The sequence below is a fragment of the Eriocheir sinensis genome, chromosome 35 (assembly GCF_024679095.1).
Source record: "Eriocheir sinensis breed Jianghai 21 chromosome 35, ASM2467909v1, whole genome shotgun sequence".
In the NCBI taxonomy this organism is placed as follows: domain Eukaryota; kingdom Metazoa; phylum Arthropoda; class Malacostraca; order Decapoda; family Varunidae; genus Eriocheir; species Eriocheir sinensis.
In genome coordinates this window covers 1,366,065-1,383,860 of record NC_066543.1, presented here as the reverse complement: position 1 = coordinate 1,383,860, position 17,796 = coordinate 1,366,065, and the positions used below count along the sequence as shown (strand labels likewise).

The window sequence follows — 17,796 nt, the reverse complement described above, 5'->3', positions numbered from 1 at the left end:
TTCTCTTCTCCATACCTTCATTTTCGTACACTGCCTACTCTCCATTTCTCTTCTTTATCTTCTTTTTTCCATTCCATCATTTTCGTAAACTCTCTCCTCTCCCCTTCTCTTCTCTTCTCTCCCGTCGCCTTCCTTCTCTTCTCCATCCCTTCATCCTCCAGTTCTCTTCTCCCTCCTTCTCTCCCTTCTCTTCACTACCCCTTCCACAACTTCCCTCCCTTCTCCTCTCCCTCTCACACACTAAATTACCTCCACCAACACACCCTTGTCTTCTTCCATCTCCCTGAAACCCCCCCCCACCACAGCCTCCCCTCCCCTTCCTTCCTCCCCACCACACCTCCTCTGCTTCCTTACCCTGCTGCATGCATAGCTCCCCCCCTCATCTCCCCACCACCCTCTTCTCCCTCATCTTCTTCTCCTCCCTTGCTTCACCCTCGTTCCAGTTATCAGCGGTTATGTAAAATTATCATCTTCGCCCTTCTCTTCTTCCTCCTTCAATATTTTCGTTTTTCCTTCTTATCTTCTTTCCCCTCTTCTTTCCTTTCTTCATCTCCTTCAATTCTGTCTCGCTGCTTCCTTAAAATACGTTCTTTCTGTCTCCTTCTTCTTCTCCTTCTCATTCTTCTTGTTCCTCTCTTCCTCATGTCTTTCCATCATTTTCCCTCGTTTATTTCACTCCTCTCCTCTCCTTTTTTTCCTTCATGTCTTCTTCTTCCTTCTCTTTCATCATCTTCGGCATTTTCGTTCACTCCTCATGTTCTCTTCCTTCTTCCTTCTTTCGTTTCTTCCTGCTCCGCTCTTTCTCCTTTCCTCTCATCTTCGTCTTCCGTTCATCCCTTTCCTTCTCTTCCCTATTTCCTTTCTTATCCTCTTCTATACTATCTTCTTCCACCGTTTCGTTCACCCTTCTCCTTCTTTTCGTTTTCCTTTCATATCTTCTTCCTCCTCTTCTATTTTTTTCCCACTATCTTCCCTCTCCTTCCCTTCCTCTTTTCTTTCTTATCCTCCTCTCCTATCTTCTTCCACCGTTTCGTTCACCCTTCTCCATCTCCTCGTTTTCCTTCCACATCTTCTTCCTCCTCTTCTATTTTTTTGTCCATTGTCTTCTTTGACCTTCCCTTCACCCTAAGCAGTCCTAAGCAGTTCAGTTAATGCACTTAGACCGAACCTGTTTAGCTGTGTATTTCCCCGGCCCCCTTATCTACTGCTTCCTGCTTCTGCTCTTCTATTTATTTTTATTTTTTACACAAACACACAAACGCACACATAAATGGATTGTCCCAAGATGCTCAGTAAAAAGAAGGAAAAACCCGAAGTACTTTGATGATGCAAGGAGAGGCAGGGGGGAAGGTTGTTGTTGTTGTTGTTGTTGTTGTTGTTGTTGTTGTTGTTGTTGTTGTTGTTGTTGTTATCTACTTCTTGCTTGCGTGCTTGCTTTACCTTATTGTCGTTCTTGCTAAAACTTCTTTTTCTTTTACTTTTTCCTCCTTTTTTGTTTTGTCTTTTTCTATTCATCTCCTCCTCCTCCTCCTCCTTTCTTTCTTCGAACCCGCCCTCGTCCTCTTCTCGTTCTTCTTCTTTCTCTCCTTGTTCTCGTCCTCGTTTTCCTACTCCTCTTTTTCCTGCTTCTGTTTTTGGTCCTCGTCCTCGCCCTCCTCATCTTCGTCCTTTTCTTTTCTTCTCCCTTTTTTCTACTTTTTACCTAAGAGCGGGAAACCTCGTAATGAGCCAATAAGCTTTCTGTTGCCTGAATTTCCATGTTTTCTCCTCCTCCTCCCCCTCCTCCTGTCCGCCAAGTAAGACAACTCAACACATTAACATTGGCAACAACTATTCATCAAATCGAGCTGAGGAGAGCGAGAATGTTTTGGCTACAGACGACAACGCAAACACGATCAATTTATTTCATTGCATTCAGAAACCCAGCCAAGAGAAATAACGTTCCATAGGTAACGACTCTTCAGTGTAACAATATTTATGAGAAAGTTAAATAATAATAAGATCGTAAGCAATTTTGAAACCACTCCTGAGCTGGTTTAAATGGCCGTGATCTTTATTTTTTTATTTACCTTTTTTTTTATAGCAAGTTGAGTGTTCCTTGTCTTCATGTCTGTATTGTGGGGGGGAGGGCGGAGGGAAGGGGGAAGGGAGGGGGAGATGGGTGGGTGTTCAACAAGCAACAAGGATCGCTAAAATAGACCAGGCCACTAATGCAACCTGTCTCTCCATTGCCCAACTAGCTCTCTGATATCTGCTCTCCTCCTCCTCCTCCTCCTCTTCATTTTCTTCTTTTACTTCTCCCCCTCTGCCTCCTTCTCTTTCTCCTCTTCTTCCTTCCCTCTTCTTCCTCCTCCTCCTCCTCTTCATGTTCTTCTTCTTATACTTCCCCTCCTCCTCCTTCTTCCTTCTATCCTCTTTCACACTCTCCTCCTCCTCCTCTTCTTCATTTTTTCTCCTTTTATTTCTTCTCTTCCTCCTCTTCTTCACTTTCTTCTTTTACTTCCACTACTCATCCTCCTCCTTTTCTTCCTCCTCTTCCACCTCCTTTCCTTTCTTTTCTTTTTTAATTTTCTTCTCCTTTTACTTACTCTCCTCCTCCTCCTCCTCCTCCCCTTCAAATTCTTCTCCTCCTCCTTCCGTTCCCTTTTCAGCATCCACACCTTATATTTTTTTCCTCTCCACTCACGATTCTTCTAACCTACAAAGGCGGGAGGCCCTCGCAACGCACCCCACTTACCTTTACCTTTACCTGTGCTCTCGTTAACACCTTTCGGGCCAACCAACCCTCCGGCAGCACGACGCAACCCACACCCACACCCACACCCACACGAACACACACAGGTAAACCATCTCACCTGCCCTTTTGGCCTTTCCCAGATAATCGCCAACCCCGGGCGCATCGACATCCACGACGAGGTGGTGGCGGTGCGGAAGGAGGCGCGGCGGCTGCGTCGGGAGGAGGGCGTGGACATCATCATCGCCCTGGGCCACGCCGGGTTCGCCAAGGACCTGGAGATCGCGCGGGACGTGGAGGAAGTGGACGTGGTAGTGGGGGGCCATACCAACACCTTCCTCTACACAGGTGAGGCCTACGGGAGATAATGGGAACAGGTGTGTGAGAGTTGTGTGGGTTTGTTTGGGTTTGTCTGGGGTTTAATTTGTATGTATGAGGGTTCCTGGGGGTCCTGGGGGTGTAGGAGGCGTGTATGTGGGGGTAAGGGGGGGAATGAAGGGGGATAAGGTGTGTGTGGGGGGGTAAGGAGGATGAGGTGTGTGTGTGTGTGTAAACTTACGTGGGGGGTTCTGACACACACACACACACACACACACACACACACACACACACACACACACACACACTAATAAATCATCATTCCCCGAGATTACGCCTTGTCATCACGTCAGGCAATCATGCAACTGACTGACGGGCAGGAAGGTGAAAAATAAGAAGCTTGTAAACACTTGTGTCTTTCTATTCATGAGTGACGGCTGTTTGATGCACGCACTCCAATGTTTTTTTTTTTTTTGTGTGTGTGAGTTTGGATGGAGCTGTCTATTCCTTTTTTTTTAGTGAGAGAGAGAGAGAGAGAGAGAGAGAGAGAGAGAGAGAGAGAGAGAGAGAGAGAGAGAGAGAGAGAGAGAGAGAGAGAGAGAGAGAGAGAGAGAGAGAGAGGAAAGGGATAACTAATGAAATGAGGAAGGAAGAGAAAAGTTATGGAAAGCAGAATGACGTTAGGAGGCGAAAAACATGAGAGCGAGAAACAGACAGACAGACAGACCGATACGTAGACAGACAGAGAAAAACAGTCAGTGGTAAAGGGCTTCGATTCTATGTTCAGACTTATCAACGAACATCAAGATAAGAGAAACAATGGACGGAAATAGAGGAGAGAAAAATAGAACCCTGAGGCACCTTGACTAATCATATACGAAATAGTTAAAATTCACCCAACTCAACAACAACAACAACAACAATAGTAACGAAATAGAACGGAAAGATAAAAAAAAGAAGGAGAAGCAAACAAAACAGCGGGGTAGAAACAACAGCAATTTAAGAAGAAACAGAAACAGAACAGCAAAGGAAAAAATAAGCAATAAAAAAGGAAAGGTTATGAAAAGAAACACAAATAGAACAGCAAGGAAAAAGAAGAAGCAGGGTAGGCGGTGGCCGAACTGGTTGTGTAAAAACTACCCACATGCTGTCCTGAAGACCACCCATCAACCGGACTCTAGAGGAAGCCGTCCAAGCGAATCAAGAACGAGTTCTGGGGCAGCATGAGCCAATGCAAGATGGCGCCACTATAAACACTAAGATGCCTACCGGCGCAATAGGCAACAACGTAAAAAAAATAATAAAAAAAAAAGCAGAAAGGTTATAAGAAGAAACAGAAATAGAACAGCAAGGAAAAAAAAGATGCAATAATAAACAGAGGAAAGAAGAAGCAATAAAAGCAGAAAGGTTATAAGAAGAAACAGAAATAGAACAGCAAGGAAAAAAAAGATGCAATAATAAACAGAGGAAAGAAGAAGCAATAAAAGCAGAAAGGTTATAAAAAGAAACAGAAATAGAACAGCAAGGAAAAAAAGATGCAATGAAAAAATAAAAGGTTATGAAAAGAAACAGAAATAGAACAGCAGAGGAAAAAAAGATGCAATAAAAAAGAAAAGGTTATGAAAAGAAACAGAAATAGAACAACAAGAAAAAAAAATGCAATAAAAAAGAAAAGGTTATGAAAAGAAACAGAAATAGAACAACAAGGAAAAAAAGATGCAATAAAAAAGGAAAGGTTATAAAAAAAAAAAACAGCAAAGAAAAGAGAAGAAACAAAGCCAAAAAAAAAAGGTAAAAAGAGAAACTGAATAATAAAAGGAAACAAAACACACACACACACACAAAAAAAAAAGAGAGAGAAAGATAAAGAAACAACAGCGAGGTAAGAAGAAACAGAATAAAGCAAAAAAGAAGAAAAAAACACGAGCAAATAAAAAAAAAATACGAACAGAACAGCGAGGTAATAAAGAAACATAAAAGGTGAAACGCCACAAGTAAAACACCAAAAAGAAACCCCCCCCCCAAAAAAAAAAACAAGGAAAAAAACAAACACAAACAGAGCATCAAGGTAAAAAGAAACACCAAAAGAAAACAAAACAAAAGAAGAAAAAAGGTTAAACAGAACACTCCGAACGCCTTTCAGCTAACACGAGATCACGCCGCCACACCAACTCGAGTGTACCTTTAATTAAGCACAACAACAATTAAACAAAGGTGAGTCAGGGGAATAGGTGAGGCTGAGGTGACGTAACGACTGAGGCAAGGAGGGAGAAGGGGAAGAAGAGGAGGAGGAGGAGGAGGAGGAGGGAGGAGAAGAAGAAAAAGAAGATGAATATGATGATGAAGAAGTTGATGAAGTGGAAGAAGAAGAAGAAGGGGAGGAAGAAGATGAAAATGAAGAAAAAGAAGAAATTGGAGAAAAGAAGAAAAAGGAAAAAGATGATGAAAATGAAGAAGATAAAGAAGATGAGGGCGAAAAAAGATGAACAAAAAAACAAGAAAAACACACAAAAGAAGGTCAGGAAAATAAAACGGAATATAATTAGAGCAAGTTCAACTTCTTTTAATAGAAGACCCACCCTTCAGGAACTTAACGACTCAAGGCTGGAGGCTGCAGAACGCTTAGCCTCAGACCTACTTATATTTCCGGATTGGGCAAGAAGAACCTGTGTCCTTCTTTCAACCAAAAACACAGTTTCTCCACCCCATCCACCTGACACAATCCAAACAACAAACAACTATCCCCCTTCTTTGACAACCCCTCACCACTATCCTCAACTCTAACATCCTCGGTCTATCCTATCTCAAATCAAATCTCAACTGGAAACTCTTCATCTCATCTCTCACTAAATCAGTTTCCTCGAGCTTTACCGTACTCTCCGCCAGTCTCCTTGCCCTGTTGCTGTCCATGTTGCTGTCCAGGGCCCCCTCCGCCCTCGTATGGAGGCATGCATCTCATGGGGGCTCCACCACACACACAGCTCTTCTGGACAGAGGAGGCAAAGGTTCTCGGTCATCAGCCTCTCTCCCTCCCTGATAGTCTAGTCTTTAAATTCCGCCGCAATGTTTTCAATCTTGCTCTCTTCATCTTCTTATTTCCACGCCTGCTCTTCTTCTTCTGAACTTGCTAACTGCTCCCCTCCCCCCCCCCATCCCCCCTGCACTCGACTTTCTACTCATCCTCATCCTGTCGTCCAAACTCCTCCTTATGTTAGAGTTAACCTTCTTTTTCATTTTTTCATCCCCTGCACACTGAAAACTTGAACAATATTTCTTCCTGTGTTCCCTTTCCTCCTTTCTACTAGAGGAACTCCAAGGAGAGGATCAGGACACTGACTCCTCTAACTGACACCCCTTTGGATCTTTTTCCTTTTTTCAGCTTTTAGAGCAATTAATTTAGCGGTTTTTTATTATTGTTTTTTTTTTTTGCTTAAAAACCTTAAAAACAAGAAAAACAACTCCTCCTACAGCAACAACGGGAAGAAAAACAAGAACAAGATTAGTGAACAACAACAACAACAACGATAAAATTTTAAGAAACAGCGTGTGGGTGACTAACTGATGGGATAAGAAGAAGAAGAAGAAGAAGAAGAAAACAAAAGAAGAAGAAAAACAACAACAACAACAACGAAAAGAAAAAAAAAGACGGAAAAGACCACATCTCCCCATCCCCGTGTAGTCAAGGTAAATAGAGGGAGGGAGAGAGAGGAGGGGAGAGAGGGGAGGAAGGGAGGGGAGGGGAGTTATAGGTGAGGGGAGTGCACAAAGAGGTAAGAGGGGAGGAGGTGCTGCTGAAGTCTACTTAAGTTATCCTCCTTCCTCTTTCTCCCCTTTTATCTCCCTCCTCTTCCTCTTGACTCCACTTGTACACCTCTCTACATGCAATGCTGTACACGGTCTCTCTCTCTCTCTCTCTCTCTCTCTCTCTCTCTCTCTCTCTCTCTCTCTCTCTCTCTCTCTCTCTTGCCTCATGTAAAAGAAAAAAATAATATTCCACTCTCAGCACAGAATAGCCCCCCCCCCCTCTCCCTCCCTCTTTCCTAGTTAATCCTGACCACAAATTTCTCTCTCTCTCTCTCTCTCTCTCTCTCTCTCTCTCTCTCTCTCTCTCTCTCTCTCTCTCTCTCTCTCTCTCTCTCTCTCTCTCTCTCTGCCTACAACAACATCAACAACAAATACTACTACTACTACTACTACTGCTACTACTACTACTACTACTACTACTACTACTACTACTACTACCACAACCAATAAGGAGTGGCGCGCTACACCATTTAAAGACAAAACTCAATACAACACGACAGCAAATTTGGCGGTCAGCTATTAATTAAGAAACAGGTGAAGGTGACGACGGATAGAGGGCGGAGGAGGAGGAGGAGGAGGAGGAAAAAGAAGCAACAAGACAATGTGGGTCAATCAGTGTGCGTGTCGGGACGTGCGAGGTCAGTTGCTAAGGTAGAAAACGAGGTAAAAAAGAAGTCGAGGCGTGGAAGTTAAGAAAAAGTAAGCAGGAGCGAGAAAGTCGAAACATTATAATTTGTCTCTCAGTCAAGGCGAGAACGCGAGGAAAGTTGAACAGACACGCCCACATAAGTACACACACACACACACACACACACACACACACACACACACACACACATACGCACGCAAGAGATAAAAATAGTGAGGAAGGAGAAAAACTACGAGGGATCATAAAACGAGATAAGGGAGGTTGAGTTAGTACTTTCATGGGTAGTTTTATAAGCCTAGTGATAGTTTGACAAAGCCCAGCACCATGAACGAGGATAATAGCCCAAGAGAATCCGACTAATCTCCCTTGTGGCCTTTGAGTATATTTGTTGTCAGAGCCGAAAGCGTGTGAGAATACCACAGCTACAGAGTTAGTCAGAGTTAGCTAGAGCGTGCATGCAAACCTACGGACCTCTCTCGCCTTTCTCCAGACCATTAAACGTCAAGTGTGTCTCCTATTAACTGCGGATTTCCTACAAGAAGACATCACCAAGCTACAGGAATGGAACCTTGGGAGGGAATATTCAGCATACCAATACCACATGGGACACTCCATTATCCACCACAGAGGCAGAGAAAGACTTGGGAGTTTGTTTCCAGGCTACCAGTGAAAACCAAATCCGTGCCAATTGCAGCGGACAGGTTAAAACTAACCCGTGGCTAAGACATCATTAAATTTAGCCACAAGGTATGCTGTTTTCTGGGGTACTGCGTATAGCGTTGGTAGGGTCTCCTGAGGGGCCTCTTGAACGACCCCAGTCCGTTAGTGACGCAGGCGAATTATATTTATAGTGGCTGCCGTGATGTATGACTCTTTAACCGATTAGCCAAAGCACCGTCACCTTCTGCTGCTATGAGTGTAATTAATCTCCAGGTGCAAGTGTTTGTTTATCTTCTGGTGCTACAAGTGTCAAATCGCCCCGTTATCTCTAATGGAGCCGCTAACAATCCACTAACAACCAACTAACAAGAGCAGGTAGACACTCCACCGCTACAAGTGTCTACCACAAGTGTCATCTCTGTTGCCGCAAGTGTTGGCATGTTCGGCGCAAGTGTGCATCATCTGGCGTGGAATGTGTCGAATCCCTCGTGATCTCTAATGGGTCCACTAACAAGCGCAGGTGTACCCAATTCTCCGCCGCTGCAAGTGTCAGTATGTCGTCATCCATCATCTCTTAGTATAGGAAATTCGGCGCAAGTGTGTTCAAGATGCTTATGACCCTACCCTTAATTCTGCTTCTCCATTTCCATAATCTACTAAATTCTCTTGTCTTCTTTCTCCTTCTCTCTCATTATTTACACTTTCATTTTTATCTTTTTCGGCGTCTACCTTTCTGCCCCTCCATTTCCATAATCTACTAAATTCTCTTAGCCTCTTTCTCCTCTCCCATTACTTACATTTTCATTTTTATCTTTTTCGGCGTCTACATTTCTTCCCTTCCATTTCCATACTCTACTAAATTCTCTTGTCTTCTTTCTCCTTCTCTCTCGTTACTTCCACTCTCATTATCTTTTTAGGCGTCAATATTTTTCCCCTCCACTTTCATAATCTTCAAAATTCTCTTGGATTCTTTCTCCTTCTCTCTCGTTACTTCCACTTTCATTATCTTTTTCGGCGTCTAACCTTCTTCCCGTCCATTTCCATAATCTACTAAATTCTCTTGTCCTCTCTTGTCCTCTTTCTTTTTTTCTCTCTCTCTCATCACTTACATTTTCATTTATATCTTTTTTGGTGCCTATCCATCTCTCTCATCGTTACCACTTTTATTTTCTCTTTCTCCGTGTCTCAGGTGTTTGGGGCTGCTGAACAGGTAGATTATAGGGTCCGCACTCCTCCCTCTCTACCTGATTCGACTCTTATAACAATAATGGTAATAATAATAATAAATCGTGTGGTCAGTTTTCGTCGCTGGCTCAGTCAACAATCAAACTGGGTCAAGCCGATACCTGTCCACACTACACAGGCCACGCTCACCTGAGATTGCTTGTTGATGATGATGATGGTGGTGATGGTGGTGGTAACAGTGACACGCATACAGAAATAATCTCCAACGTGTGGAAGAAACAAACAAACAAAAAAAATGTATGAGTCAAGGTGAAGAGGGAGAAGAGAAAAGAATAATAAGAAGTAGAAGAAAAAGGGAGAAGATGAAGAAGAAAAACAAGAAGAGGAAGAGGAGTGTAACAGATGAGGGGAGTACACAGTAGGAGGAGGCAAGAGGAGGAGGGGGGAGAGGAATGCCTACGTATCTCTTGCACTCATCCTCACCCCCTCCCCACACCCACTTCCTGCACCTCTTTCCTCCCCTCTCATCCCTCGACGCCCCACGCTCTCCCTTCCGTACGTAAACTGTTAGGAAAATGCGAAAGATTAAAAACAGAAGGAAAAAAAGGAGAATCAGACGAGAGCATAAACCGTTTCTAACATGATAAGACAAACAAGTAAGACATATAGATAGATAGATAGATACTGATAGAGAAAGAGAGAAAGAGACACTGAAAGGCAAATATGAAACAAAATTGAGAATGTGAAACTAGGCCTAACATGAAGGAAAAAATAAATGCCCTCAACTAAACTCCGATGAGAAGGGAAACAGAATCAGCACCTTCGACCCTCAGCACTCAGGTCCTTTAAGCTTCAGCACTACCTTGGGAAACCTCAGCACCGGCTCATCATATACTCAGCAATATCTCAGCCCAGACAGCGAAAGCGCCCCCCGCCCCCTCCCTCCCATCTCTTCCCCCCTATTTGGCACGTTGACTGACTGACTGCCTGATTAGATATGTGTGTGTGTGTGTGTGTGTGTGTGTGTGTGTGTGTGTGTGTGTGAAGTACTTTTTGCTCCTTGATTATCTTTCTAAATCGTCACGACCTAATCATTTTTTTTTTTTAGACCACTTACAATTAGTTTCACAGTTGCCTCATTTCGTTCTCACACGCGTGTCGTCGTTTTTTTTTTCTCCTTTTTTTTTTCTTTACTCTATTTTGAATGTCCGCGCGTGACGAAGCATGTTCTGTTACGCGTTCTCTTCCTGCGTGCTCCGCTGCGACCTTGTGCACTACGCCATACTCGTGAGGACGCAGATTAAGTCAACTCATTTCCTGTTTTGAAGTGCCGCATTTTCTCATTTCCCTGTGGTCGTTATTTTGTTTTGGTCGTGATACTGCAAACATCGCGCAATATTCTTGGCGGCGAGTCTTGTTCCTTCCTCTTTCAATTTACGGAGGAGGAGGAGGTGGAACAAAAGGAAGGAAGTAAAACACAATAAATGAGGTGTAGCAAAACAAATGGAGCCGAAGGAGATAACAAATACCACGCATCAGACCGGCAGGCACGTAGGTGTTGAGGCGCTTCTGGTTATAGTCATCTCCAGCCCGAGGAAACACTGGATGACGTGAGGCTGGCGGCGTGTGGTGCTAAAAGGGAAAGTTATATTGCTATAGGTGGTGGCGTGGCAGGGCCAGTCGTATCCTCTTGGAAATGTATCCGGGGCCATGAGTATCAGGTGACATATATACCCGGGGACATGTCTAATTTAACAGCGTGTGGTAATGATGTAGAACCAGTCAGAGGAGGGTCTCAGGTATCAGGACACATCTCCTCCCGAAATTGACCTCTCGTTTTGGACACTCCTTTGACCTCTGTTCGGGAGCAGTAAGTAGCGGGCTTTTTATTTTTTTATTTACGCCCTTGAACTGTCTCCTTAGCTGTAAAAAAAAAATAATAATAATTAAATAAATGAATAAATAAATAAAAAAAAATCTCCCCCATTGCAAGGGCACCCAGGGACACGTATACCCAGGGTCATATACACCCAAGCATTTCTAAAACTAACAGCATGGTTGTGTTTCAGGGAAGGACCCGTCGACGGAGGAGAGGATGGGGGACTACCCTTGGGTGGTGACGCAGGCCTCGGGGCGGCGCGTGCCCGTGGTGCAAGCGTACGCCTTCGGGAAGTACCTCGGGCGGCTGGTGGTGAGCTTCGACGAGCGCGGCGAGGCGGTGAGCTGGAGCGGCAACCCTCGCCTCCTGGACAACAGTGTGCCGCAAGGTGAGTGTGTGTGTGTGTGTGTGTGTGTGTGTGTGTGTGTGTGTGTGTGTGAGAGAGAGAGAGAGAGAGAGAGAGAGAGAGAGAGAGAGAGAGAGAGAGAGAGAGAGAGAGAGAGAGAGAGAGAGAGAGAGAGAGGTAAGCTACATAAGAGAGAGAGATATGGTACATAACACATGAGCAATTCAATCGTGAAGGTCAGTCAGCATTGCTCATTAGGCGTAGAGGAGGCGGCGTCACGGTGCACGGGTAACACACACACACACACACACACACACACACACAAGGAAAAGTTGGATAATTATAGATACGGAGACGGGACCACACGAGCGTAAGCCCAGGCCCTGTAAAATTACAACTAGGTAAATACAACTAGGTAAATACACACACACACACGTTCGCCGTCCTCGTCATCATTATCAGGAAGCTGTCGTCGTCGGCCCACCATTCACCGCCCTCGAAATCAGAGCCACTGACCGAAACTCGCCCAGAACAGTGACTTTCTTTTCCATTCTTCTAGACAGGGCAACCTTGAAAACGCCGACCATTCTCCTTGCCACGGTGCATACACTACATTGTGGCGAGTAAAAATAGCTTTGTATCCGCATTTTTAGGATGGAGTTTATATATTACGTTTATTATCTCCAGAATTCCTTTTCATATTTACCGACATCTAAGCGAATGACAATATTTTTAGGATGGAGTTTATATAGTAATTTTATGATCTCAACACTTCCTTTTCGTATTTACTGACATATAAGCGAATGACAATATTTTTAGGATGGAGTTTATATATTAGTTTTATGATCTCAACACTTTTTTTTTCATATTTAGACATATTAGCGAATGGCAATATTTTTAGGATGGAGTTTATATATTAGTTTTATGATCTCAGCACTTCTTTTTCATATTTACAGACATATAAGCGAATGGCAATATTTTTAGGATGGAGTTTATATATTAGTTTTATGATCTCAACACTTCCTTTTCATATTTACTGACATATAAGTGAATGAAAATATTGGTCGCCCCATGATCTGGCATCGCATCTAGGCGGTTGATCTCATCCGCGGTGACCTTGATACAACGCAATCTTTGGAGAGTGGATTTTTTGTGTGTATCTGGCAAACTAACACAACTCGGCCTAGTAAGCTGAACCATTGACTCTCAGGGCTGAAAAGGCAGTAGGTTCCCCTTAGAGGCTGGTCGAGTTGGTATAGAGACAGAGAAAGGGGAAGGAAGGGTGAAGCAGGGCGTACAGAGGTGGAGGAAGGGCTGGTCTGTGTCTGTCATGGCCCTCACCCCCGTCTTGGGTGTGTTGGGCATAAACCTTTCCATCGCGACAAAGACCTGGCTCTGTAGCTCTTGTTGCCGGGGTTAACTTTCACCAGCTGAGTTCCTCCACGCGGCCATTCATCACCGCAACCACAACGCCATAAAACAGCTCGGTTGATGTCTTGGTGGGTGTCTGCCCCGCCCTGCCCTCCACTCTCTTTTATACAGCAAAGGATGCAGCTCAAGGAAAAAAAAAACATTAAATAAATAAAGCCCGCTAAGAATTGCTCCTATAAATAATAACAAATAAAGAGTAGTCAGAGGAGAGGTCAATTTCGGATGGAGAGGTGTCTGGATACTCCCTCTCTTAGCCTGGAGCGTCGGTCGTGCACTAGGCAACAGAACCAGATTTACCAGTTTCTGACGCCTAACTATAGCCAAGAAACATAAGGAATTAACTATTTTAACGATAAATATCAATGAATCTCGTAATTGGGGACCAGGAGACAGTTTTTGGGTGTCGGAAGTCGGTAAATATAAGAGGCTGAGTACGATAATCTGGCAACGTTGATTACAGAACTATTATAGGCCACGACTTTTTAATATAAACAATTGGGGGCAGGCCGAGGGATGAATAAACATGAGGGCATAAAAAAGTGACAGCGCCCTGGCCACTCCGCGACGACACTAGTTCAAGGTCTGGTGGACGAGCTCTAGTACTCTGGAGGTGACCCGACAAACCCGCACCCCCTGTAGGACCCTGTGTGGCTGGCTAGAAAACGGTCCTGTCTGTTGGAGCGGAAATACAGAGGCAAATGTCTGTCTATTGATGTTCCTGCAATTTACCTCTTTACCTATTAACACACACACACACACACACACACACACACACACACAAACATACACACCCTCCCTACACATACACACACACACCACACACGCATTCCGAACCTGAAATTACGTCTAAGATCATTTATTCATCCCCTCACCTGTTTATTCACGGACTAGAGAGGTCACTTTAGTACAGTAGACGGGCCAGGTGTGTGGGAGGGGCGGGGGGTTGTTACCTGGGCAATCACAATGAGAAGGCAAACGAGCTCTCCGTGTTTGCATAATTTGCCATTTATTCCCGGTCCGAGTGGCTGCCGGCTAAGGCGTGCACGAAACGAGCTTTTTAGTCATCAATGGTCAGAGGAATATGTGAGTGTCTCCTTAATGCCGCCTCAAACATTCTTCAACATTGCGGCATCTCGGATTGTGCCATGAATGATGTATGTGAAAATATTTAAGAATGTGCCACTATCAAAATATATAAAAACGGCCCAGGGTATTTGTGTGAATGTCTACTTAGTGTCGCCTCAAGTATTCTTCAACATTACGGTAACTCTTATTAAAGGATGTATGTGAAAATGGTTACTAAGGTGCCACTAAGAAAATATTAGCCAAACTTTCCTCGCCGCCGCTGGTGACAACAATTTTAAATAACCTGAAGGAATCTCTCTCTCTCTCTCTCTCTCTCTCTCTCTCTCTCTCTCTCTCTCTCTCTCTCTCTCTCTCTCTCTCTCTCTCTCTCTCTCTCTCTCTCTCTCTCTCTCTCTCTCTCTCTCTCTCTCTCTCTCTCTCTCTCTCTCTCTCTCTCTCTCTCTCTCTCTCTCTCTCTCTCTCTCTCTCTCTCTCTCTCTCTCTCTCTCTCTCTCTAGCACACACACACACACAAAACATTCTTCAACATTCCGGTGTACCTGATTGGGCCATAGAAAAACTATAAAGTACCACCTAAAAGGTATGTAATTATAATGATCCAGGTAAGAAAATACAGGAAATTGATCAAGGAGATTCTATAAAAAAAAAAAAAAAAAAAAAAAAAAAAAAAAAAATGATTAGAAAATGAAACAAAAATATATACTAAGATGATCAAAAAAAAACAAAAAAAATAAGAAAACGTTCAAGGAAATGCCATTGACAAAATATATATATAAAAAAGTGGTCAAGGACGTGCCACCAAGAGAATATAAGAAAATGGTGAGAAACAAATAAATATATTTTAATTAGTCTTAAAATATATCAAAATAGTGAAGGGAATAACATGAATCCTCAAACTGTTATCCAACCGCCAAAGAGAAATGTGTTAAAAAGGTTGAGAGAAAACGCGAATCCCTTCCTTCTGTTGCTGCAAATATTTTAGTTTCTTATCGCTGAGTGACCGGTAGTTGTGCAAGTGTTGGATAAAACGTCTCATTCACAGTAGAGGAGACCCTTGATGAAGGTTGTGAGGACAGTATATCTCGGACGCAGCCGCACTATAAAAAAAATAAAAAAAAAGATTAATCAGATTCTCACCACCCGAAATTGCTCTTTACTTTTGTCTTTTGTAGGAGAAACGATTAGCGGGCTTTTTTTCTACATTTTTCTTTTTGTTGCCCTTGAGCTGCTTCCTTTCCTGTAAAAAAAAAAAAAAATGTACAGAAGCTTTGTCAAACTACCACCAGGGTCATAAAGCTACCCTCATGGACATGCTCACAACTACAGAAAGAAACTAGACTAAGAATAAGGACTCCTAGGAAAGCCTCGTCAAAAGTGTGTTCTTGCACGCCGAAATGTTGATAGTTGTGGCCCCAAATACTTGCGACGCGTCAGATATTGCGGGTGGTGACGAATTTTCCTTATCGGGGGATCAGGGAGTCTATATAAATCGTGTGTGTGTGTGTGTGTGTGTGTGTGTGTGTTGGAAGGGGGGGCGATACATACTACTCCTATAGTAAAAGACATGTCCCCCCCCCCCCCCCCCCAGACAAAATAAGTCAGATTTAGGCTGAGAGAGAATGGTGTGAAGGCGAAAGAAGTTAGAGTGAAAATTAAACAAGAGTATCATCAAACATGGAATTAACTGAAGTGGATCAATAGAAGGAATGGTAGGGAAGAAAAGTGGAATGAAGGTGGGGACAGAGTGGAGTGAGAGTGGAATGAAAAAAAACAAAACAAAAGAAAACAATATCAAACACGGAACTGACTTAGGTGGATCAAGAGAAGGAATGATAAGGAAGCAGAGTGGAATGAATGTGGAGATAAAGTGGAGTGAGGGGGTGGAAAGATGTCCGTGGGTATGATATAGAGTTCCTTTTATACACAGACGGAAATACTGACAAATCTCTGCTGTCTGCATATCTGTCTGTCTGTCTGTCTGTCTGTCTGTCTGTCGTCCCTACTCTATCAACATTATTACACATGCCAGTCACACCAACCCTCCATTGCTCATTCCCCTTGTACTTCCATCTCAGTCCTTCCTTCCTCACTCTTCCTTCCTTCTCCCCCTCCACCTCCCTCCAACCCATTCCTTTTCCGTTCCTCCTTCGTTCCTCTGCCCCGCTCCCTGACTCCCATCACTTCCTTCTCCTCCTCCTATCCTTATGCTTCTCAGTCCTTCCTTCCTTCTCCCCCTCCACCTCCCTCCAACCCATTCCTTTTCCGTTCCTCCTTCGTTCCTCTGCCCCGCTCCCTCACTCCCATCACTTCCTTCTCCTCCTCCTATCCTTATGCTTCTCAGTCCTTCCTTCCTTACTCTTCCTTCCTTCCTTCTCCCCCTCCACCTCCCTCCAACCCATTCCTTTTCCGTTCCTCCTTCGTTCCTCTGCCCCGCTCCCTGACTCCCATCACTTCCTTCTCCTCCTCCTATCCTTATGCTTCTCAGTCTTTCTTACTCTTTCTTCCCTATCCCCCTTCACCTTCATCCCATCTCTTCTCTCTTACCCTCCTCCTTCTTCGTTTATCTACCTGTCTCGTCTCCTCCCTTCCTTACTCTTCCCCTTTCACCTCCATCCTACCCCTTTCCTTCTTCTCTCCTTCCTTATCTCTTTCTCTCCTCCTTTTCTCTCCCTCCTTCCTTATCTCTGTCTCTCCTCCTTTTCTCTCCCTCCTTCACTCCTATCCCAAACTTTCCTACTCCTCTCCCTCCTTCCTTATCTCTTTCTCTCCTCCTTTTCTCTCCCTCCCTCACTCCTATCCCAAACTCTCATTCTCTCCCTCCTTCCTTATCTCTGTCTCTCCTCCTTTTCTCTCCCTCCCTAACTCCTATCCCAAACTCTCATTCTCTCCCTCCTTCCTTATCTCTGTCTCTCCTCCTTTTCTCTCCCTCCTTCACTCCTATCCCAAACTTTCCTCCTCCTCTCCCTCCTTCGTCCTGTTCTCCATTACTTTCTCCTCCTCCCCATCCTTATCTCTCTATCTCTTCCTACTTTCTTCTTCCTTCACTCCTATGACAAACTTTCCTTCTTCCCCCGCCCCCCTCCTTCACCTGCCTTACCCCCCTCTCTCTCTAGCACTTCCTCCTCCTCCTCCTCCTTCACATCCTTCTCTCCTGTCACTTCCTTCTCCTTCTTCACCTTTCCTCGTCCTTCGTCACCTGCCTCCTCCTCCTCCTCCTCCTCCTCCTCCTTCACATCCTTCTCCTTCTTCATCTTTCCATGCACACCTTAATTCTTTCCTCCTTTCCTCGTCCTTCGTCACCTGTATCCTCCTCCTCTAACAATCACAACAATGGCCCAGACAATTACCCTTAATAAGAATACTACAATGGTTCTCCACCCATGACCCCACCTCCATCACCACCATGTTCCACTTCCACCACCTCCACTCCCTCATCACCACTTACCACCGACCATAACACAGATTCACCACCACTAACATTCACAACTCCACTTCCACATACAGTCACCCATTCCCCCACGCTGTCATCTCTCCCCCTCCTCTCCCCTCTCCTCCCCTTACCTGCATAACATTACCTTTAGTACGAGGGACCTTGCCGTATGTGGAGAGAGAGAGAGAGAGAGAGAGAGAGAGAGAGAGAGAGAGTTTCCTATCGCCCTTATCTTATCTGGTGTAACTGTTAACCGCTCATTTCACTGTTGTTG

The 17,796-nt window shown here is 44.2% G+C and overlaps 2 protein-coding genes and 1 long non-coding RNA gene across 3 annotated transcripts in view; 2 read left to right on the top strand and 1 right to left on the bottom strand.

Moving 5' to 3' along the window:
• LOC127007236 (snake venom 5'-nucleotidase-like) overlaps nucleotides 1-17,796 on the top strand; it is a 95,869-nt gene that overhangs the window by 71,341 nt on the left and 6,732 nt on the right. The window lies entirely within an intron of this gene.
• LOC127007239 (uncharacterized) overlaps nucleotides 1-17,796 on the bottom strand; it is a 78,432-nt gene that overhangs the window by 53,904 nt on the left and 6,732 nt on the right. The gene's annotated exons all lie outside the window — the stretch shown is intronic.
• Nucleotides 1-17,796, top strand: part of LOC127007238 (snake venom 5'-nucleotidase-like) — a 72,840-nt gene that overhangs the window by 48,312 nt on the left and 6,732 nt on the right. The window contains exons 4-5 of the mRNA XM_050877953.1: nucleotides 2,878-3,082; nucleotides 11,420-11,617. Coding sequence (XP_050733910.1) covers nucleotides 2,878-3,082; nucleotides 11,420-11,617 — 403 coding nt within the window. The remainder of the gene's footprint in view (nucleotides 1-2,877; nucleotides 3,083-11,419; nucleotides 11,618-17,796) is intronic.